We start from the raw sequence: 26,106 nt of genomic DNA on the forward strand, positions 1-26,106 counted from the left end.
ACATTATTCATCCCTTATGTACAATACAGTCATCCCTTATGTACATTAGTCATCCCTTATGTACATTAGTCATCCCTTATGCACAATAGTCATCCCTTATGTACATTAGTCATCCCTTATGTACATTACAGTCATCCCTTATGTACAATACAGTCATCCCTAATGCACGTTAGTCATCCCTTATGTACATTACAGTCATCTCTTATGTACATTACAGTCATCCCTTATGTACATTAGTCATCCCTTATGTACATTACAGTCATCCCTTATGTACATTAGTCATCCCTAATGCACATTACAGTCATCCCTTATGTACAATACAGTCATCCCTTATGTACATTAGTCATCCCTTATGCACATTATTAACTCTTATGTACATTACAGTCATCCCTTATGTACATTAGTCATCCCTTATGTACATTACAGTCATCCCTTATGCATATTACAGTCACCCCTTATGTACATTAGTCATCCCTTATGTACATTACAGTCATCCCTAATGCACATTACAGTCATCCCAAATGCACATTACAGTCATCCCTTATGTACATTACAGTCATCCCTTATGTACATTAGTCATCCCTAATGCACATTACAGTCATCCCTTATGTACAATACAGTCATCCCTTATGTACATTAGTCATCCCTTATGTACATTACAGTCATCCCTTATGTACATTAGTCATCCCTTATGTACAATACAGTCATCCCTTATGCACATTATTCATCTCTTATGTACATTACAGTCATCCCTTATGTACATTAGTCATCCCTTATGTACAATACAGTCATCCCTTATGTACATTACAGTCATCCCTTATGTTCATTAGTCATCCCTTATGTACATTACAGTCATCCCTTATGTACATTACAGTCATCCCTTATGCACATTATTCATCCCTTATGTACATTAGTCATCCCTTATGTACAATACAGTCATCCCTTATGTACATTACAGTCATCCCATATGTACATTAGTCATCCCTTATGTACATTACAGTCATCAGTTATGTTCATTAGTCATCCCTTATGTACATTACAGTCATCCCTTATGTACATTACAGTCATCCCTAATGCACATTACAGTCATCCCTTATGCACATTATTCATCTCTTATGTACATTACAGTCATCCCTAATGTACATTACAGTCATCCCTACTGTACATTAGTCATCCCTACTGTACATTAGTCATCCCTACTGTACATTACAGTCATCCCTTATGTTCATTAGTCATCCCTAATGCACATTACAGTCATCCCTAATGCACATTACAGTCATCCCTAATGCACATTACAGTCATCCCTAATGCACATTACAGTCATCCCTAATGCACATTACAGTCATCCCTAATGTACAATACAGTCATCCCTTATGCACATTAGTCATTCCTAATGCACATTAGTCATTCCTAATGCACATTAGTCATTCCTAATGCACATTAGTCATTCCTAATGCACATTAGTCATCCCTTATGTACATTAGTCATCCCTAATGCACATTACAGTCATCGCTAATGCATATTACAGTCATCCCTAATGCACATTACAGTCATCCCTTAGGTACATTACAGTCATCCCTAATACACATTACAGTCATCCCTAATGCACATTACAGTCATCCCTTAGGTACATTATTCATCCCTTATGTACATTACAGTCATCCATTATGTACAATACAGTCATCCCTTATGTACAATACAGTCATCCCTTATGTACAATACAGTCATCCCTTATGTACATTATTCATCCCTTATGTACATTAGTCATCCCTTATGTACATTAGTCATCCCTAATGCACATTACAGTCATCCCTAATGCATACAGACGGTGTAATGGTTAGCGTTACTGCCTCACAGCACTGAGGTCGTGGGTTCGATTCCCACCGCGGCCCTAACTGTGTGGAGTTTGTATATTCTCCCTGTGCTTGCGTGGGTTTCCTCCGGGTACTCCGGTTTCCTCCCACACTCCAAAAATATACTGGCAGGTTAATTGGCACCAAACATTAACTTAACCCTAGTGTGTATGTGTGTGAGCATGTGATAGGGAACATAGATTGTAAGCTCCACTGGGGCAGGGACTGATGTGAATGGCCAACTATTCTCTGTAAAGCGCTGCGGAATATGTGTGCGCTATATAAATAACTGGTAATAAATAATAAATAAATAATATTACAGTCATCCTTAATGCACATTACAGTCATCCCTTATGTACATTACAGTCATCCCTAATGCACATTACAGTCATCCCTAATGCACATTACAGTCATCCCTAATGCACATTACAGTCATCCCTAATGCACATTAGTCATCCCTAATGCACATTACAGTCATCCCTAATGCACATTACAGTCATCCCTAATGCACATTACAGTCATCCCTTATGTACATTACACATTACAGTCATCCCTAATGCACATTACAGTCATCCCTAATGCACATTACAGTCATCCCTAATGCACATTACAGTCATCCCTTATGCACATTATTCATCCCTAATGTACAATACAGTCATCCCTTATGCACATTAGTCATTCCTAATGCACATTAGTCATCCCTTATGTACATTAGTCATCCCTAATGCACATTACAGTCATCCCTAATGCACATTACAGTCATCCCTTAGGTACATTATTCATCCCTTATGCACATTACAGTCATCCCTAATGCACATTACAGTCATCCCTAATGCACATTACAGTCATCCCTTATGTACATTATTCATCCCTTATGTACATTACAGTCATCCCTAATGCATATTACAGTCATCCCTAATGCACATTACAGTCATCCCTAATGCACATTACAGTCATCCCTAATGCACATTACAGTCATCCCTAATGCACATTACAGTCATCCCTAATGCACATTACAGTCATCCCTAATGCACATTACAGTCATCCCTTATGTACATTACACATTACAATCATCCCTAATGCACATTACAGTCATCCCTAATGCACATTACAGTCATCCCTAATGCACATTACAGTCATCCCTAATGCACATTACAGTCAAATGATGAATCATTAAATATTTATCCTATAATTTCAGGACTTCTCCATCCACCTAACCTGCCCCATCTCACCTCCATGCTCTCCTTATATCCTCCCACACACGTCATCCCCTGTACTCTCCCTCCTCCCACCTGTCAGGATGCGGCCTGGGATCAGCCGCTACTCACCTCTGTGCTGGCGTCCTTGGGCTTATGTGTCCAGACACTGGGAGTGGAGGTGAGTGGTAACTGAGTATTCTCCCTGGGGTACGCTAGGGCTTCCTTGTGTGTGTCCTGGTTTCCTGGGGATGGGCGCAGCCAAGTTGGCTCATATCACCTGACTTGTCTCTCCCAATGGTAGTCCTGTGGTTACTCAGCTGCTCCTCTGATCCAATGATCAGCTACCCAGGGGTATGTAAGTCTGACTCCAGGAACAGGAAACTGCTGTTCAACTTCGCTGTTCCAGTGACTATGTTTCTCACCAGTGTTGCTCTGTGGTTTCCCTTCAGAGTGTTGCTTCAGCCTACTCACAGTTCTCTTGAGTTCCTGCATTGGCGGCTTCCATGCTACTTTCAGTCTGAGACTTAGTTCTCTCCCAGTGCTCCTGTCTTTTGTGTTTCTATGCCTGTGTGTCTTGTTATATTCTTTTTCCCTGTGTTACTGAGGAGTCAGATTACCTGCTATTGCTGATTAGCTCCCAGATGCATCTCTTAGCATTCTCAGTATATGTATGTGTCCACTCTGCTCTGTTTGTCTGTGCAAATGAGCACCTGCATATCTAGCAATCCCCAGTATATGCCTGTGTCCACATCTCTCTGTGTTTTTCTGTCAGCACCTGCATATGTAACAATTCCCAGTATATGCCTGAGTCCACATTTCTCTGTGCAAATCAGCACCTGGATTTCTAGTAATTACCAGTACATTCCATTATTCTCTAGCAAGCCTGTGTTTAGGATCTCTAACAGGGTTCTAGCATTTATTTAATTAAATATAGTTTCCAGTCTTCTGCCATTCCCAGGTACCTGTCCAAAAGGGCGCGACCTGCTCACTTGGTGCAGCGAAAGCCAAATCCCAATTGGAGGGGTCACTGGAGAAAACCACCAAGTGAGTTAGATTCCGTTCAGGTCTAGCCAAACCTGGGTTCGGCCGCAACGAGGAGACCTAGTTACAGTCACTTCTCCTTCCTGCCTGTACTTCCCCACCTCCATGCTCTCCGCATGCTCTGCCCCCCCCTCCACACACGTCATCCCCTGTAATCCCCACCTCCATGCTCTCCTTCCTTCCTGTACTCCTCCCACCTCCATGCTCTCCTCGTGCCAGGCTTCCCTCTAAACACACATCATCCCCTGTACTCCCTGTCCATGCTCTCCTCATGCCCTGGTACCCACCCCTCACTCACCTGCGGACTCTCCTCATCCCCTCCACTACAAGCAAAGGTGTGTTGCTCAGCGGCCGACTTATTGCCTTCTGCAAAACTTTCAGCTCTTTCCCCGCGCTCTGCATAGAGAAGAGTGTGAGTGTTACTTGTCACATTGCCGCTGCTGGGTGTGTAACCACACAAGTGCAATATTCTTCCTCTCTCTGGTATAAAGACTCTTTCGAGCGGAGGAGAGGGATTGGTACCTGCAGTCCATGGAGGGACACGAAGAGTCTCAGGATATCATTTGTTCCTTCAAAGATCCTGAAGATTCGTAGATCTCGGAGAACTCGTTCAACACCCCCATCCTGGCCACATAATAAGACATGACTAATCAGCCATAGCCATGGACACACAAAGATATATAATACACCAATCCTAAGGATTCCCATCTAACCATCAGTAACCGCCAGTTACTGACTCCTCCCACTGCGTAGTAAGAGGGTCTCTCACTGCCACCACCAGGCTCCTATCACTGGCACACACACTAGGTTTGTGGGGACACGCTGCTGTGGCACCTCCTGGGTAGTGTTGAGTTGGGGAGAACACAGATGGGGATGAGAGGAAAAATGAGGAGAGATGGAGGATATGGAGCGAGGAAAGCATGGAATGGAGGATTGGGGTTGAGAAGAACACAGATGGGGATGAGAGGAATAATGAGAGAATGAGGAGAGATGGAGGAGGGTTTGGATATCATTTGTTCCTTCAAAGATTCTGAAGATGGAGTGAGGAAAGCCTGGAAAGGAGTATTGGGGTTGGGGAGAACAAAGATGGGGATGAGGAGAGATGGAAGAAGGTTTGGAGTGAGGAAAGCCTGGAATGGAGGATTGGGGTTGGAGAGAAAACAGATGGAGATGAGAGGAATAATGAGGAAATGACGGGAGATGGAGGAGAGTTTGGAGTGAGGAAAGCCTGGAATGGAGGATTGGGGAGAACACAGATGGGGATGAGAGGAATAATGAGGGAATGAGGAGAGATGGAGGAAGGTTTGGAGCAAGGAAAGCCTGGAATGGAGGATTGGGGTTTGGGAGAACTTAGATGGGGATGAGAGGAATAATGTGGGAATGAGGAGAGATGGAGGAGGGTTTGGAGTGAGGAAAGGTTTGGAGTGAGGAAAGCATGAAATGGAGGACTGGGGTTGTGAAGAACACATATGGGGATGAGAGGAATAATGAGGGAATGAGAAGAGATGGAGGAAGGTTTGGAGTGAGGAAAGCATGAAATGGAGGATTGGGGTTGGAGAGAACACAGATGGGGATAAGAGGAATAATGAGGGAATGAGGAGAGATGGAAGAGGGTTTGGAGTGAGGAAAGCCTGGAATGGAGGATTGGGGTTGGATAGAACACAGATGGGGATGAGAGGAATAATGAGGGAATGACGAGAGATGGAGGAGGGTTTGGAGTGAGAAAAGCCTGGAATGGAGGATTGGGGTTGTGATGAACACAGATGGGGATGAGAGGAATAATAAGGGAATGAAGAGAGATGGAGGAGGGTTTGGATATCATTTGTTCCTTCAAAGATTCTGAAGATGGAGTGAGGAAAGCATGAAATGGACGATTGGGGTTGTGATGAACACAGATGGGGATGAGAGGAATAATGTAGGAATGAGGAGAGATGGAGGAGGGTTTGGAGTGAGGAAAGCCTGGAATGGAGTATTGGGGTTAGGGAGAACAAAGATGGGGATGAGAGGAATAATGAGTGAATGACGAGAGATGGAGGAAGGTTTGGAGCGAGGAAAGCCTGGAATGGAGGATTGGGGTTGGGGAGAACACAGATGGGGATGAGAGGAATAATGAGGGAATGAGGAGAGATGGAGGGGTTTGGAGTGAGGAAAGCATGAAATGGAGGATTGGGGTTGTGATGAACACAGATGGGGATGAGAGGAATAATGTGGGAATGAGGAGAGATGGAGGAGGGTTTGGAGTGAGGAAAGGTTTGGAGTGAGGAAAGCCTGGAATGGAGGATTGGGGTTGGATAGAACACAGAAGGGGATGAGAGGAATAATGTGGGAATGAAGAGAGATGGAGGAGGGTTTGGATATCATTTGTTCCTTCAAAGATCCTGAAGATGGAGTTAGGAAAGCCTGGAATGGAGTATTGGGGTTGTGGAGAACAAAGATGGGGATGAGAGGAATAATGAGGGTATGAGGAGAGATGGAGGGTTTGGAGTGAGGAATATCTGGAATGGAGGATTAGGGTTGGGAAGAACATAGATGGGATTGAGAGGAATAATGAGCGATATGGTAAGAACAGGGTGACCTTGGGGTATAGGTGATGCAGAGTCATCCGGGCACCTTACGCAGTAAATTTTTCTCCCGGGATGCACTTGGGTCTCCCTCTATACCCCACCCCCGGGCCAGAGGCACCTCAGTTTCGTAGCAAGCCAAAGGCCGGAGGAGGATAAAAGAGAGAGAAGAACGTCTGGAACACACAAGAATCACATTCTCACATATAAGGAGACAGAAAACTGGTGACCAGAGCAAAGCCCATCTGAAGCACAGGTGCGTCAGGGTGGGTGCCCTGTGGACCCTATGGACTTCGTAGAAAGAGAGATAACAAAGGTAAATCTCTCATTTTCTACTTCAGGGTCAATAGGGGTCCACAGGGTGACCTTGGGGATGTCCCAAAGCAGTACTGTCAAGGGTGGGGACGCTCCTGTGCAGAGAGGAGATTCCGCCACCCGAAGGAAGCATCCTGAGAGGCAAAGGTATCAAATGCATAATACCTTAGAAAGGTGTGGACAGAAGACCACATGGCCGCCTTACAAAGCTGAACAGCCGAGGTGCCACGGTGAGCTGCCCACGAAGGACCCACAGACCAAGTAGAATGAGCGGTAACAGAGGGTGGCAGAGGAGGGCCCTCATGAGTGTAAGCCTCAGAGATCGTCATGCAAAGCCATCTAGCCAAAGTTTGCTTATTGGCTGGCCAACCCTTTTTGTGGAAACCATAAAAGGACAAACAAGAAGTCTGACTTCCGAAGGGAACTGGTACGGTCCACATAAATCCTGAGGGCACGTAGCACATCCAATGAGGCCTCACCTGCCGAGAGGTCTGGGGAATTAAAAGGCGGCTCAATAATTTCCTCATTAATGTGGAAACTAGAGACCACCTTAGGAAGGAAACCAGGGCGAGTCTGAAGCATCGCCCTGTCCTGGTGAAAAACCAGAAATGGGGAACGAGAGAGCCCCAAATCTGACACCCGTCTGGCAGATGCAATAGCCAGAAGAAAAACTGTCTTAGCAGTAATCCATTTGAAATCCACAGAGTCCAGGGGTTCAAACGGAGGGCCCTAAGAACCACAGCCAAATCCCAAGGCGCCACAAGATGGACAAACGGAGGCGGAATGCGAAGGACCCCCTGTAGGAATGTGCGGATATCAGGAAGAGAAGCGATCCTTCGCTGGAACCACACTGAAAGGGCAGTCATGCACCTTCAGTGAAGCAAGGCAGAGACCAAGGTCCAAACCCGCCTGCAGGAAAACAAAAACTCTGGATATCCAAAACACCTCGGGGTCGTAACCTCTGGGATGACACCATTCAAAGTAGGTATGCCATACCCTATGGTAAATCCTGGCAGAGGCAGGTTTTTTTGCTCTGAGCATGGTGTTAACCACAGAGCTGGGAAGACCCTTGGACCTTAGGAGGGATGTCTCAAGAGCCATGCCGTCAAAGACAGACAACCCAGGTCTGGGTAAAGGCAAGGACCTTGAGACAACAGGTTCGGATGTTGAGGCAACAGCAACAGAGTGTCGATGGAGAGACTCTGAAGATCAGGGCCCTGAAGACTGCCCAAAGTTCCAATATGTTGATTGGTAGAGCAGACTCCTCTGCTGTCCACCGTCCCTGAAAGAAGTGTGGACCTGTCACTGCACCCCAACCCCGGAGACTGACGTCCGTCATCAGAAGGACCCAGTCCAGGATCCAAAAGGGGCGCCCCTGGTGAGGTGGACCGACTGCAGCCACCAAGTCAGAGACAGACGCACCTCCAGAGAGAGCACCATCGTTTGTGACCTTATTCGATGGGGTAAACCGTCCCACCTGGAGAGTATAAATTTCTGCAGAGGCCGGGAATTAAACTGGGCATATTCTACCATGTCAAACGTTGACACCATGGAGCCCAGTAACTGCATTGCTGAATGTATGGACATTCGGCGACTGTGGAGGCATCTGCGCACTTGCTCCTGCAAAGTGGAGATCTTGTCTGCGGTCAGAAAAATCCTCTGCTGTTGTGAATCCAAAAGAGCCCCCAGATGGAGCATCCTTTGAGACGGGATCAGGGAGGACGTCTTCCAATTGATCAACCACCCGTCCATCTGTAGCAAAGATATTGTCAGCTGTAGGTGGTGGTGAAGTACCTCTGGAGACCCTGCTAACAGTAAGAGGTCGTCCAGGTGTGGTAACAGGCGGACCCCTTGCAGCCGCAGATGGGCTGCCATTACTGCCATAATTTTAGTAAACACCCGAGGTGCAGTAGAGAGGCCAAATGGCAGAGCCCGAAACTGGAAATGTTGTTGCTGTATAGCAAGCCTGAGAAAACGCTGGTGAGCCGAAACAATCGGGATATGCAGGTATGCATCCTGAATATCCCTGAGAGACCACTTCTTTCACTCAGGTGTCTGTGGTGGTCTGACACCAGCATTGGGCGAACTTGACGTCATCGGCATCCCACCCTGGGATACCTCAGGGGGAGGCTCGCACCTTCAGACAGAGGGCTTGTGTCAGGCTTAGCAGCCGGACATCTCGAACTCCAAGCCTGTTTCTTGGGCTTGGTAGTTTTCTTGGTGATTAACTACCTTTGGAAAGGACTGAGCTTTAACCTTACCTGGGGCCCGATAAGTCCGAAAGGACAAAGTCAGAGACCCCGAGGGAGCAGGAGCAGAAGGCAGACAAGCCGACTTAGCCGCTGCCAATGTACCCACAATTTTGTCCAAATCAGAGCCAGACAGGCCTTTACCGTTATAAGGTAAACACACTAGCCCCTTTTTGGAGTCCGCATCTGCCCTCCAAGAGCGAAGCCACAGAAAGCGGCGAGCTGCAATGGCCACAGTGGAAAACCTGGCATTCAACAAGCTGACATCCAAGGTAGCCTCGTTAATATAGGTAGATGAATCCCGGAGGTTACCCACAAGATTCAACTGCTCCCTAGTAGCGTCCGAAGACAAAAGACTTCCAGGGTGTTTGCCCAACATTCCATAGCCCGAGCCACCCAGCAGATAGCCATGGCCTGTCTGCACGCAGCACCTGAAAGGGAGTAAATGGATTTCAGGCAAACCTCCACCTTCCTATCTGTAGTATCCTGCAGGAATGACATGGAAGGCATTGGGAGTGTCGCGCTTTTAACCAAGCGCGTTACATGGGAATCCACTGCCGGTGAAGATTCCCATTTAGTAAAATAGTCCTCGGCAAAAGGGTAAGTATAGGTCAGACGCTTCTGCGGCTGGTAACGCTTTCCAGGTGTTTTCCAAGCCACTTCCAGGTGGTCCACCAGCTGGTCAGACAAAGGTATATAGCTGCGGTCGCCTTTATATCCTTGAAATATGCATGCTTGGACTTCGGTGCTGGAGGTTCGTCCTCCTCTACGACCAAGGCTGCCCGGACAGCTTGTATCAGACCCAGAATATATATTTTTAATTTGGTCTCTACCTTGGTCATCATACAGAGAAGATTGAGACGACAGCAAAAATCTTTTAGCCGGTCTACTTTGGGATGCCTCCCCCTGCCACACCTCAGCCACACTTTGTAACGCAGTGGTAATCGTATTAACCCACATGGGGATAACTCCTGCATTGGTGCAGTCTGCGGAAGCAGGCTCTGAGAGGGCAGAAGCTGCTGCTGTGTGAACGCTGGCGGGGAAAACACAGGAGGGACAGCTAAACGTCCTGCAATGGCCGTAAGTGCTAATGCAAAGCACGCCAAGCGGGGTTCCTGCGGAGTGGCAGAGACCGTAGAGGGACCTGGAGGAGCATAGCACCTCAAATATAATCCCTCCAGTACCATGTCTCCCAACCCCAATTCCGATGTACACTTTTTACATAACAGCCAGGCGGGAGCCAAATTTGGCATATTGGCATATCACTCTCACTACCAGATATGGTGAGGAGGATACCAGTATACTGTATGTGACCCATCATTCTCACTACCAGATATGGTGAGGAGGATACCAGTATACTGTATGTGACCCACCACTCTCACTAACAGACATGGTGAGGAGGATACCAGCATACTGTATGTGACCCATCATTCTCACTACCAGACATGGTGAGGAGGATACCAGCATACTGTATGTGACCCATCACTCTCACTACCAGACATGGTGGAAAGGATACCAGTATACTGTATTTGATCCACCACTCTCACTACCAGACATGGTGGAAAGGATACCAGTATACTGTATGTGACCCATCATTCTCACTACCAGATATGGTGAGGAGGATACCAGCATACTGTATGTGACCCATCACCCTCACTACCAGACATGGTGAGGAGGATACCAGTATACTGTATGTGACCCACCACTCTCACTACCAGACACGGTGGAAAGGATACCAGTATACTGTATGTGACCCATCACTCTCACTACCAGACATGGTGAGGAGGATACCAGTATACTGTATGTGACCCATCACCCTCACTACCAGACATGGAGAGGAGGATACCAGTATACTGTATGTGACCCATCACCCTCACTACCAGACATGGAGAGGAGGATACCAGTATACTGTATGTGACCCATCACCCTCACTACCGGACATGGGGGAGAGGATACCAGTATACTGTATGTGACCTATCACCCTCACTACCAGACATGGTGAGGAGGATACCAGTATACTGTATGTGACCCACCACTCTCACTACCAGACACGGTGGAAAGGGTACCAGTATACTGTATGTGACCCATCACCCTCACTACCAGACATGGTGAGGAGGATACCAGTATACTGTATGTGACCCATCACCCTCACTACCAGACATGGTGGAAAGGATACCAGTATACTGTATGTGACCCATCACTCTCACTACCATACATGGAGAAGAGGATACCAGTATACTGTATGTGACCCATCACCCTCACTACCGGACATGGGGGAGAGGATACCAGTACACTGTATGTAACCCATCACCCTCACTACCAGACATGGGGGAGAGGATACCAGTATACTGTATGTGACCCATCACCCTCACTACCAGACATGGGGGAGAGGATACCAGTATACTATATGTGACCCATCACCCTCACTACCAGACATGGTGGAAAGGATACCAGTATACTGTATGTGACCCATCACCCTCACTACCGGACATGGGGGAGAGGATACCAGTATACTGTATGTGACCCATCACCCTCACTACCGGACATGGGGGAGAGGATACCAGTATACTGTATGTGACCCATCACCCTCACTACCGGACATGGTGGAGAGGATACCAGTATACTGTATGTGACCCATCACTCTCACTACCAGACATGGTGAGGAGGATACCAGTATACTGTATGTGACCCATCACTCTCACTACCAGACATGGTGAGGAGGATACCAGTATCCTGTATGTGACCCATCACTCTCACTACCAGACATGGTGAGGAGGAGGATACCAGTATATACTGTATGTGACTGGGAGGCTACACCCTGCCAATGCTTGTATTAGGGCTCAGTGAGAAAAAGACACAGGGAAAGTAAAATGGCTGACAGAAGAAAGTGAGACTCAGACAGACAGTGCTAGCATAAAGTCACATACAGTGCAGAATAATAATAACACCTGCACTTACTGGCACTACTAATCATCAACTACACAGACTTAGTGCCTGGTAGGCTATAGTGCTACATACACTGACCACTTCCAGGAGGAGAGGTATGTAGGGGGACCGGCTCCGCACCACCTGTGTGATCTGCGACTCAGCCAGGAGAAATGGCCGCCGAAGACCTCTGAGGGGACGGATCCGGAGGAGAGCTGCCACAGCCTAGCCAGACCGCGGTGGAAAGGCGCGCTGTACAGCCGGGAGGAGCCTGCTATTAGACAGGGAAGGCTGCCTCCCCAGGCCAGCATTTAACCCCCGGGACGCTGGGGCGTTCCATATAACCACAGCCCCGCTGTCCCTGGTGGTCTAGTGGAAGTGCAAGACTGAGTGCCCGGCTCCACATGCTGTCATCCCCAGCCCTGGGGAAGGAGGACTGTGTCTCAGCGGGTCCCCGTTACGGTGACCCGCCGCTTACCTTAATCCCCGTAGCGTCCAGCCATAGTCCAGGGAACCTCCGGGGTCCCTGCTAGCTTAAACCCCGGAAACCCACCGAGATCCCCGGATCAGTACCGGCGTCTCGGCACCGGCGGGGTGATGGAGTGGCAGCACGTACGTTCTCTGGACTGTCCGTGCTGTCTGCTCAGAAGAAATTAAGAAATGAAGGATTTTCAGGGGCTGGAACAGCCCCACCGCGTTCAGTGACCCGACTCCGGTTGGGAACCCAATGAAACTGAGGTGCCTCTGGCCCGGGTATAGAGGGAGACCCAAGTACATCCTGGGAGAAAAATTTACTGCGTAAGGTGCCCGGATGACTCTGTATCACGTATACCCCAAGGTCACCCGGGGACTCTGCAGAAGAAAATGAGGGACTGAGGAGAGATGGAGGAGGATATGGAGTGAGGAAAGCCTGGAATGGAGGACTGGGGTTGGGGAGAACAAAGATGGGGATGAGAGGAATAATGCGGGAATGAGGTGAGATGGAGGAGGGTTTGGCGAGAGGAAAGCCTAGAATGGAGGATTGGGGTTGTGGAAAATACAGATGGGGAGAGGAATAATCTTTAAATAAATAAAAAAGAAATTAGGCTGCGGGAAGGAGTATGTGGTTATTGGGTTTTCTGGAGATATATGTAATGTCTGCAGAAATTACCTTCATAAACCCCGTTCCTCCCAGTATCTGAATACACTCATCTGTCACCGACCAAGCCGCCTCCTGTGGGAAAGAGAATCTGGTCAGACATTTATGGAGAGGTTTGGGAAACGGATCATTCTGTGGCCACCGCAGCGATCATTCCCCTGATCATGAATGGTAGAGGGAGGACTGGTCAGGACAGCTGATTAATGGTAGAGGGAGGACTGGTCAGGAGAGATGATAAGTGGTAGAGGGAGGACTGGTCAGGACAGATGATGAATGGTAGAGGGAGGACTGTTCAGGACAGATGATGAATGGTAGAGAGAGGACTGGTCAGGGTAGATAATGAGTGGTAGAGAGAGGACTGGTCAGGACAGATGATGAGTGGTAGAGGGAGGACTGGTCAGGACAGATAATAAATGGTAGAGGAAGGACTCTTCAGGATAGATGATGAGTGGTAGAGGGAGGGCTGGTCAGGACAGATGATGAGTGGTAGAGGGAGGACCGGTCAGGACAGATGATGAGTGGTAGAGGAAGGACTGGTCAGGACAGATGATGAATGGTAGAGGGAGGACTGGTCAGGACAGATGAGTGGTAGAGGGAGGACTGGTCAGGACAGATGATGAGTGGTAGAGGAAGGACTGGTCAGGACAAATGATGAATGGTAGAGGGAGGACTGGTCAGGACAGATGATGAGTGGTAGAGGGAGGACTGGTCAGGACAGATAATAAATGGTAGAGGGAGGACTCTTCAGGATAGATGATGAGTGGTAGAGGGAGGGCTGGTCAGGACAGATGATGAGTGGTAGAGGGAGGACCGGTCAGGACAGATGATGAGTGGTAGAGGAAGGACTGGTCAGGACAGATGATGAATGGTAGAGGGAGGACTGGTCAGGACAGATGAGTGGTAGAGGGAGGACTGGTCAGGACAGATGATGAGTGGTAGAGGAAGGACTGGTCAGGACAGATGATGAATGGTAGAGGGAGGACTGGTCAGGACAGATGATGAATGGTAGAGGGAGGACTGGTCAGGACAGATGATGAGTGTTAGAGGAAGGACTGGTCACAGCACAGATGGTGAATGGTAGAGGGAGGACTGGTCAGGACAGATGATGAGTGGTAGAGGAAGGACTGGTCAGGACAGATGATGAATGGTAGAGGGAGGACTGGTCAGGACAGATGATGAATGGTAGAGGGAGGACTGGTCAGGACAGATGATGAGTGTTAGAGGACTGGTCAGGACAGATGATGAGTGGAAGAGGGAGGACTGGTCAGGGCAGATGATGAACTGTAGAGGGAGGACTGGTCAGGAGAGATGATGAGTGGTAGAGGGAGGACTGGTCAGGATAGATGATGAGTGGTAGAGGGAGGACTGGTCAGGATAGATGATGAGTGGTAGAGGGAGGACTGGTCAGGACAGATGATGAATGGTAGAGGGAGTACTCTTCAGGATAGATGATGAATGGTAGAGGGAGGACTGGTCAGGACAGATGATGAATGGTAGAGGGAGGACTGGTCAGGACAGATGATGAGTGTTAGAGGGAGGACTGGTCAGGATAGATGATGAATGGTAGAGGGAGGACTGGTCAGGACAGATGATGAATGGTAGAGGGAGTACTCTTCAGGATAGATGATGAATGGTAGAGGGAGGACTGGTCAGGACAGATGAGTGGTAGAGGGAGGACTGGTCAGGACAGATGATGAATGGTAAAGGGAGGACTGGTCATGACAGATGATGAGTGGTAAAGGGAGGACTGGTCATGACAGATGATGAATGGTAGAGGGAGGACTAGTCAGGATAGATAATGAGTGGTAGAGGGAGGACTGGTCAGGGTAGATGAGTGGTAGAGGGAGGACTGGCCAGGACAGATGATGAATGGTAGAGAAAGGACTGGTCAGGACAGATGATGAATGGTAGAGAGAGGACTGGTCAGGACAGATGATGAATGGTAGAGAGAGGACTGGTCAGGGTAGATAATGAGTGGTAGAGAGAGGACTGGTCAGGACAGATGATGAGTGATAGAGGGAGGACTGGTCAGGACAGATAATAAATGGTAGAGGAAGGACTCTTCAGGATAGATGATGAGTGGTAGAGGGAGGGCTGATCAGGACAGATGATGAGTGGTAGAGGGAGGACCGGACAGGACAGATGATGAGTGGTAGAGGTAGGACTGGTCAGGACAGATGATGAATGGTAGAGGGAGGACTGGTCAGGACAGATGAGTGGTAGAGGGAGGACTGGTCAGGATAGATGATGAATGGTAGAGGGAGGACTGGTCAGGGTAGATGAGTGGTAGAGGGAGGACTGGTCAGGACAGATGATGAATGGTAGAGAAAGGACTGGTCAGGACAGATGATGAATGGTAGAGGGAGGACTGGTCAGGGTAGATAATGAGTGGTAGAGAGAGGACTGGTCAGGACAGATGATGAGTGGTAGAGGGAGGACTGGTCAGGACAGATGATGAATGGTAGAGGGAGGACTGGTCAGGACAGATGAGTGGTAGAGGGAGTACTCTTCAGGATAGATGATGAATGGTAGAGGGAGGACTGGTCAGGACAGATGAGTGGTAGAGGAAGGACTGGTCAGGATAGATGATGAGTGGTAGAGGGAGGACTGGTCAGGACAGATGATGAGTGTTAGAGGGAGGACTGGTCAGGATAGATGATGAATGGTAGAGGGAGGACTGGTCAGGACAGATGATGAATGGTAGAGGGAGTACTCTTCAGGATAGATGATGAGTGTTAGAGGGAGGACTGGTCAGGACAGATGATGAATGGTAGAGGGAGGACTGGTCATGACAGATGATGAGTGGTAGAGGGAGGACTGGTCATGACAGATGATGAATGGTAGAGGGAGGACTGGTCAGGACAGATGATGAGTGGTAGAGGGAGGACTGGTCAGGACAGATAATAAATGGTAGAGGAAGGACTCTTCAGGATAGATGATGAGTGGTAGAGGGAGGGCTGATCAGGACAGATGATGAGTGGTAGAGGGAGGACCGGACAGGACAGATGATGAGTGGTAGAGGTAGGACTGGTCAGGACAGATGATGAATGGTAGAGGGAGGACTGGTCAGGACAGATGAGTGGTAGAGGGAGGACTGGTCAGGATAGATGATGAATGGTAGAGGGAGGACTGGTCAGGGTAGATGAGTGGTAGAGGGAGGACTGGTCAGGACAGATGATGAATGGTAGAGAAAGGACTGGTCAGGACAGATGATGAATGGTAGAGGGAGGACTGGTCAGGGTAGATAATGAGTGGTAGAGAGAGGACTGGTCAGGACAGATGATGAGTGGTAGAGGGAGGACTGGTCAGGACAGATAATAAATGGTAGAGGAAGGACTGGTCAGGACAGATGATGAATGGTAGAGGGAGGACTGGTCAGGGTAGATGATGAATGGTAGAGGGAGGACTGGTCAGGACAGATGAGTGGTAGAGGGAGTACTCTTCAGGATAGATGATGAATGGTAGAGGGAGGACTGGTCAGGAGAGATGAGTGGTAGAGGGAGGACTGGTCAGGACAGATGATGAATGGTAGAGGGAGGACTGGTCAGGACAGATGATGAGTGGTAGATGGAGGACTGGTCAGGACAGATGATGAGTGGTAGAGGGAGGACTGGTCAGGGCAGATGATGAATGGTAGAGGGAGGATTGGTCAGGATAGATGATGAGTGGTAGAGGAAGGACTGGTCAGGACAGATGTTGAGTGGTAGAGAGAGGACTGGTCAGGACAGATGATGAATGGTAGAGGGAAGACTGGTCAGGACAGATGAGTGGTAGAGGGAGTACTCTTCAGGATAGATGATGAATGGTAGAGGGAGGACTGGTCAGGACAGATGATGAGTGGTAGAGGAAGGACTGGTCAGGGTAGATGATGACTGGTAAAGGGAGGACTGGTCAGGACAGATGAATGGTAGAGGGAGGACTGGTCAGGACAGATGATGAGTGGTAGAGGGAGGACTGGTCAGGACAGATAATGAATGGTAGAGGGAGGACTGGTCAGGACAGATGATGAATGGTAGAGGGAGGACTGGTCAGGACAGATGATGAGTGGTAGATGGAGGACTGGTCAGGACAGATGATGAGTGGTAGAGGGAGGACTGGTCAGGGCAGATGATGAATGGTAGAGGGAGGATTGGTCAGGATAGATGATCATTGGTAAAGTGAGGACTTGTCAGGACAGATGATGAATGGTAGAGGAAGGACTGGTCAGGAGAGATGATGAATGGTAGAGGGAGGACTGGTCAGGACAGATAATGAATGGTAGAGGGAGAACTTGTCAGGACAGATGATGAGTGGTAGAGGGAGGACTGGTCAGGACACATAATGAATGGTAAAGGGAGGATTGGTCAGGACAGACGATGAGTGGTAGCGCTCACCGAGCCAAAGACTTTGCTGATTGCGGCTTCTATCTGGAAATCCTTTGCCCCAGAGTCCATGTTTGCACTTATCATATATGCCATTGACTGGAGAGAAAGGGAGATATCAGTTCCTGCATGTAAGTGGGGACAGAAACAGGGCTATATATTGCGTCAGAAACTGCACAATAAGAAATACAGATTTGTCACTGACCCGTCACACTTATACAGTGGAGGAGGCAGTAATGGGTGGTATAACACACACACACATATACATATATGTCTGGCTATCACTCAGAATTATACGCATGGCAATGTCCATTACATTATTGTTACATATACATACATACAGACATGTCCGACTATCAGTCAGAATTATACACATGGCAATGTCCATTACATTATTGTTACACATACATACATGTCCGATATCACTCAGAATTATACGCATGGTAATGTCCATTACATTAGTGTTACATATACATACATACATGTCTGGCTATCACTCAGAATTATACGCATGGTAATGTCCATTACATTAGTGTTATACATACATACATACTTACATGTCCGATATCACTCAGATTCATACACATGGCAATGTCCATTACATTAGTGTTACATATACATACATGTCCGACTATCACTCAGATTTATACACATGGCAATGTCCATTACATTAGTGTTACATATACATACTTACATACATGTCCGATATCACTCAGATTCATACACATGGCAATGTCCATTACATTAGTGTTACATATACATACTTACATACATACATGTCCGACTATCACTCAGATTTATACACATGGCAATGTCCATTACATTAGTGTTACATATACATACATACATACATACATGTCTGGCTATCACTCAGAATTATACGCATAGTAATGTCCATTACTTTAGTGTTATACATACATACATACATACATACATGTCCGACTATCAGTCAGAATTATACACATGGCAATGGCCATTACATTATTGTTACACATACATACATACATACATACATGTCCGGCTATCACTCAGAATTATATGCATGGTAATGTCCATTACATTAGTGTTATACATACATACATACATGTCCGATATCACTCAGATTCATACACATGGCAATGCCCATTACATTAGTGTTATACATACATACATACATGTCCGACTATCAGTCAGAATTATACACATGGTAATGTCCATTACATTATTGTTACACATACATACATACATACATGTCCGACTATCAGTCGGAAATATACACATGGCAATGGCCATTACATTATTGTTACATATACATACATACATGTCCGATATCACTCAGATTCATACACATGGCAATGTCCATTACATTATTGTTACATATACATACATACATACATGTCCGATATCACTCAGATTCATACACATGGCAATGTCCATTACATTATTGTTATACATACATACATACATACATACATGTCTGATATCACTCAGAGTTATACACATGGCAATGTCCAATACATTATTGTTACACATACATACATACATGTCCGACTATCAGTCGGAAATATACACATGGCAATGGCCATTACATTATTGTTACATATACATACATACATGTCCGATATCACTCAGATTTATACACATGGTAATGTCCATTACATTATTGTTACACATACATACATACATACATGTCCGACTATCAGTCGGAATTATACACATGGCAATGGCCATTACATTATTGTTACACATACATACATACATACATACATGTCCGACTATCAGTCGGAAATATACACATGGCAATGGCCATTACATTATTGTTACATATACATACATACATGTCCGATATCACTCAGATTCATACACATGGCAATGTCCATTACATTATTGTTACATATACATACATACATACATGTCCGATATCACTCAGATTCATACACATGGCAATGTCCATTACATTATTGTTATACATACATACATACATACATGTCTGATATCACTCAGAGTTATACACATGGCAATGTCCAATACATTATTGTTACACATACATACATACATGTCCGACTATCAGTCGGAATTATACACATGGCAATGGCCATTACATTATTGTTACACATACATACATACATGTCCGACTATCAGTCGGAAATATACACATGGCAATGGCCATTACATTATTGTTACATATACATACATACATGTCCGATATCACTCAGATTTATACACATGGTAATGTCCATTACATTATTGTTACACATACATACATACATACATGTCCGACTATCAGTCGGAATTATACACATGGCAATGGCCATTACATTATTGTTACACATACATACATACATACATACATGTCCGACTATCAGTCGGAAATATACACATGGCAATGGCCATTACATTATTGTTACATATACATACATGTCCGATATCACTCAGATTTATACACATGGTAATGTCCATTACATTAGTGTTACATATACATACATACATGTCCGATTTCACTCAGATTCATACACATGGCAATGTCCATTACATTATTGTTACATATACATACATACATACATGTCCGATATCACTCAGATTCATACACATGGCAATGTCCATTACATTATTGTTACATATACATACATACATACATGTCCGATATCACTCAGATTTATACACATGGCAATGTCCATTACATTAGTGTTACATATACATACATACACATACATACATGTCCGACTATCACTCAGATTTATACACATAGCAATGTCCATTACATTAGTGTTACACATACATACATACATATCAGCTACAGGTTGGGTCTCCCTGCTCAGCTTTGAGCGTAACTGAGATACTGTAGTGACACTTTCTTCTTCAGGGTCCATAGGGCTCCACAGGGAGACAATGGGGTCTAGGTGGGACTTGGAGGACCGGACACCAACAACAAAGCTTTTCAATCCCAGGATACTCCGGTCCTTCCCCCTATACCCCGCCCACAGCGTGATGACAACTCGTTGGTGTCCGGCAGGAGCTGGACCACCGTTATAACAGTAAGGCTGCTATTAAGCTTATTTTTATATTTTACCTTTATTTTCACTTATTTTACTACATAACAGCAGCGTGAGACATCTGCACTATTATTCCATTACCCATCCGTTGCGCCGCGACACCAGCCCTCGGCTAGATACTCCCGGCGGGGCTCTGAGGGGGACCTAGCTAGCAGGGCTCCCCGGGCCCCAGACTTCAGCCGGAAACCAAGGGGGCAGGCAAGGCAGATGCCCGCTGGCGGGGACCCACGTCTATGCGCAGTCTTGCCTCCAGTCTCAGGAGACAGACCGGAGGCGCTGATGTGGACGCCGGTTCGTCCGGGACTCCAGTATACCACCAGGGCGCAGGGCAATTTATAGCCAGGGGACCCAGTGGTTGATGTCAGCATAGGGGAGAAGGCGCTCTCCCCCGACTCAGGGCGCCATTCCACTGCGGTCCTGCTGCTCATCCATCACCCTCCGCCCCCTCTGAGACTCACGGCAGCCATTTTCTGCATTCAGATCTCCGGGAACGCTGCGTCCGGTCTCCCTGTATACCAGGACCAGGTTATACACAGCGCTATTTCCTACCAGCCACTGCGGTTATGTTGTATACTCTGCATTGTATGTGACTTGTGATTCATTGTACCTCCCATCTCCCTATATTTGTGAGGGCTATCACATACTATATATCGCTGTTGCGCACTACACTGTGCCATATTGCACATACATCTGGGTTGCTCACTGCCCTGTGACAGATTGTGTGATACATTATTCTTGCAGCTATGTCTGGCAGCGGATGTAGTTAATAGACCGGCGGCTGCGATGCCGCCGATTTAAATCCTGACTATACATGCCCGACACAGGACTTAAGATAGGCGTTGAAATACCAACGCCTATCTTAATCCCGATGCCGGAAGCCAGAGCCGGATAAGTATACTACTTAGCCCGGGGATGGGGGGGGTTAGGTTTACGGACCCCTGAGGGGACTTAGGGTTATGCACCCCCTGGGGAAGGTTAGGGTTAGGCTAGGGGAAGGGCGGGTTAGGCGCCACTAGGGGGAGGGTAAGGTTAAAGATTCGGGAAGTGGGGGGGTTAGGTTTAGCAACCCCCGGGTCAAATCCCAGATGATGGGCTTGTCCCTAGCCTGGTGGGTACAGACGTCCCACTTAAATAAGCAGTACCCCTTTTGGATCCCCACAGACACAAGCCTTCGCGGGTGGGGGCGCAGTAACCAGCCAACACTCCTTCCAAGGACGCTGGACTCCAGCCGAGGTGATTTTGCCTATCAATGTCCTGGAACTCCGAGCCATCTACAGAGCTCTCACTCTAGCTCAGGATATTCTTCAGGGCAGGCTAGTACAAGCACAGTCCGACAACGCCATGGCGGTGGCCTACCTCATTCACCAAGGAGGCATTCGAAGTCAGACAGCAATAGCAGAAGTGTCCCGCATTCTCACATGGGCCGAACACATCTCCCAGCCATCTCCGCAGTGTTCATCCCAGGAATTCTCAATTGGGAAGCGGATTTCCTCAGCCGTCATGACGTGCATGCAGGGGAGTGGTCTATACATCCAGAAGTCTTTCAGCTCCTGGTGGAAAAATGGGGTCTACCAGATGTGGACCTCATGACCTCACGACACAACCATTCTACTTCCAGTGTATGGAGCCAGGACAACAGACTCCCTACGCAGCCTTTGTGGACGTATTATCTGTGAGGTGGACCTTCTATTTGGCATACCTCATCCCTCCAATCTCCCTTCTTCCTCGGGTTCTTCAGAAGTTCAAACAGGAAGGGGGCACAGTCCTGTTGGCGGCTCCGGCTTGGCCCAGACGCCATTGGTACTCAGATCTTCAAAGTCTCTCCATAGACGTTCCTCTTCAACTTCCACAACGACCAAACCTGTTGTCTCAGGGTCCCAGTCTACATCCGAACCTGGACCGCCTGTCTTTAACGGCTTGACTCTTGAGAAATCCCTCCTAAGGTCTAAGGGTTTTCCAGCTCTGTAGTCCAGACCATGCTCAAAGAACGTAAACCGGGGGTCTGCCAGAATTCATCACCGGGTACGGTATACATATTTCCAGTGGTGTGCTCCTAGAAACTATGACCCTCAAGTTTTGAAGGTTTCTAGAATACTTGCCTTTCTTCAGACTGGATTGGATCTTGGACTCCGCCTAGCATCTGACAGTGCAGCTCTCTGCTCTGTCCATCTGGTTCCAGCGCAGAATTGCTCCTCTACCTGATGTTCACACCTTCCTACAAGATGTTCTACGTATACAACCTCCCTTTGTCCCTCCTGTGGCTCTGTGGGATTTGTCAATGGTTCTCCAAGCACTTCAGGAACCTCCTTTCGAACCCCTGGAATCAGTGGATGTCAAGGGGCTCACTGAGAAGACTCTGTTTCTTCTGGCTATAGTATCTGCTCATTCTACTCATTTAGGGGCGCTTTCATGTTGCTCCCCCTTTTTAACCTTTCATCAAGACAGGGCTGTTCTTAGAACGTGCCCAGACTTCCTGCCAAGGTGGTTTCTCGTTTCCATCTCAATAAGGAAATTGTGGTTCCGGCCTTTCAATCACCAGACCTCTCGGCAGGTGAGGCCTCTTTGGATGTGGTCCGTGCTCTGAAGATCTACGTGGACCGTACTAGTTCCATGAGGAAAACTGAGTCCCTCTTCATCTTACAGTATATAGATTCCATAATAGGGTTTGGCCAGCTAACAGACTCTGGCCAGATGGCTTCTCATGACTATCTCACAGGCTTACAAGCAGATAGGCCTTCCTGTACTGGCTACAGTATCTGCTCATTCTACTCGCTCTGTAGGTCCCTCGTGGGGAGCGCGGTGTGGCGCCTCAGCTGAACACCTATGCAAAGGCGGTCACGCAGTCGTCTGTTCACACCTTTCTTAGGTTTTATGCCTTTGATACTTTTGCCTCTCAGGATGCTTCCTTCGGGCGCCGGGTTCTTCACTCAGCTCAGGAGCACCCTTGAACAACTGCTTTGGGACATCCCCATTGTCTCCCTGTTGAGCCCTATGGACCATGAAGAAGAAAAGGAGAGTTATGGTAAAACTTACCCTTGTTAACTCTCTTTCTTCGAAGTCCATAGGGTCCACAGGACGTACCTGGCTTCTGTGGGTTTCTTCTCTTGGTCACTTGTATCCTTCTCTATGTGAGTGTGATTCCCCAGTGTACCAGTCTAACTTTTCTCCTATCCTGCTCCTGCCTTGGGCTTGTTAACAAAACTGAAGTGCCCTCAGGCTGTAGGCGGAGTATAGGGGGAAGGACCAGAGCATCCTGAGATTGAAAAAGCTTTGCTGTTGGTGTCCGGTCCTCAAAGTCCCACCAACACCCCACTGTCTCCCTGTGGACTTCGAAGAAAGAGTTAACAAGGGTAAGTTTTACTCATATATCTATCTATCTCATATCTATCTAATATCTATCATCTATCAATCTAACTAATATCTCCTATCTCTCTCCTATCTATCTATCTATCTCATATTACAAACACACATATATAAATATGCACAAGCACATACACATGGGGAGGGTTTGTGTTACCTCTGTAACATACTGTAGTACTGCCATGCGTGCCAGCTTCTCCTGAATAACTCCAAAGCTGTGAAGTTTATTTCCAAACTGGGTGCGATTTGTGGCATGTTCCACCTGTTATAGAGGGATCGCCAATATATTACTGTACTCATAACCACCACCCAAATAACACCTACCCAACTATAGCTCCTCCTATTATACAAACCCAAGTATAGCTCCTCCCATTACACCTTACTACACACATCTCCTCCCATTACACCTTACTACATACACCTCCCCCCATTACATCTTACAACGTACATCTCCTCCCCCCATTACACCTTACTACATACATCTCCTCCCATTACACCTTACCACACACATCTCATCCCATTACACCTTACTACATACATCTCCTCCCATTACACCTTACCACACACATCTCCTCCCATTACACCTTACTACACACATCTCCTCCCATTACACCTTACTACATACATCTCCTCCCATTACAACTTACTACATACATCTCCTCCCATTACTACGTACATCTCCTCCTCCCATTACTCCTTACTACATACATCTCCTCCCATTACACCTTACTACATACATCTTCTCCCATTACACCTTACTACATACATCTCCTCCTCCCATGTTCCACCTGTTATAGAGGGATCTCCAATATATAATACTGTACTCATAACCACCACCCAAATAACACCTACCCAACTATAGCTCCTCCCATTACACCTCACTACGTACATCTCCTCCCATCACACCTTACTACATACACCTCCTCCCATTACACCTTACTACATACACCTCCTCCCATTACACCTTACTACATACATCTCCTGCCATTACACCTTACTACATACATCTCCTCCCATTACACTATACTACATACATCTCCTGCCATTACACCTTACTACATACATCTCCTGCCATTACACCTTACTACATATATCTCCTCCCATTACACCTTACTACATACATCTCCTCCCATTACTACATACATCTCCTCCCATTACTACATACATCTCCTCCCATTACACCTTACTACATACATCTCCTCCCATTACACCTTACTACATACATCTCAACCCATTCATACATACATCTCCTCCTCCCATTACTCCTTACTACGTACATCTCCTCCCAATAAACCTTACTACACACATCTCCTCCCATTACACCTTACTACATACATCTCCTCCCATTACACCTCACTACGTACATATCCTCCCATTACACCTTACTAAATACACCTCCTCCCACTACACCTCACTACGTACATCTCCTCCCATTACACCTTACTACATACATCTCTTCCCATTACTACGTACATCTCCTCCCATTACACATTAATACATACATCTCCTCCCATTACACCTTACTACATACATCTCCTCCCATTACACCTTACTACGTACATCTCCTCCCATTACACATTACTACACACATCTCCTCCCATTACACCTTACTACACACATCTCTTCCCATTACACCTTACTACATACACCTCCTCCCATTACACATTAATACATACATCTCCTCCCATTACACCTTACTACATACATCTCCTCCCATTACACCTTACTACATACATCTCCTCCCATTACACCTTACTACATACATCTCCTCCCATTACACCTTACTACATACATCTACTCCCACTACTACGTATATCTCCTCCCATTACACTATACTACATACATCTCCTGCCATTACACCTTACTACATATATCTCCTCCCATTACACCTTACTACATACACCTCCTCCCATTACACCTTACTACATACATCTCCTCCCATTACTACATACATCTCCTCCCATTACACCTTACTACATACATCTCCTCCCATTACACATTACTACACACATCTCTTCCCATTACACCTTACTACATACACCTCCTCCCATTACACCTTACTACATACATCT

General features: G+C 46.9%; 1 protein-coding gene across 1 annotated transcript in view; it reads right to left on the reverse strand.

Annotated features, from left to right (window-relative positions):
* ACADVL (acyl-CoA dehydrogenase very long chain) overlaps positions 1-26,106 on the reverse strand; it is a 215,595-nt gene that overhangs the window by 31,129 nt on the left and 158,360 nt on the right. The window contains exons 11-15 of the mRNA XM_088461850.1: positions 24,192-24,296; positions 17,655-17,741; positions 13,294-13,356; positions 4,616-4,717; positions 4,392-4,489 (exon numbers count right to left, since the gene is read on the reverse strand). Of these exons, the coding sequence (XP_088317976.1) occupies positions 4,392-4,489; positions 4,616-4,717; positions 13,294-13,356; positions 17,655-17,741; positions 24,192-24,296 (455 nt within the window). The remainder of the gene's footprint in view (positions 1-4,391; positions 4,490-4,615; positions 4,718-13,293; positions 13,357-17,654; positions 17,742-24,191; positions 24,297-26,106) is intronic.

This window comes from Taudactylus pleione, unplaced genomic scaffold, assembly GCF_031769625.1.
Source record: "Taudactylus pleione unplaced genomic scaffold, aTauple2 ptg001110l, whole genome shotgun sequence".
Taxonomy (NCBI): domain Eukaryota; kingdom Metazoa; phylum Chordata; class Amphibia; order Anura; family Myobatrachidae; genus Taudactylus; species Taudactylus pleione.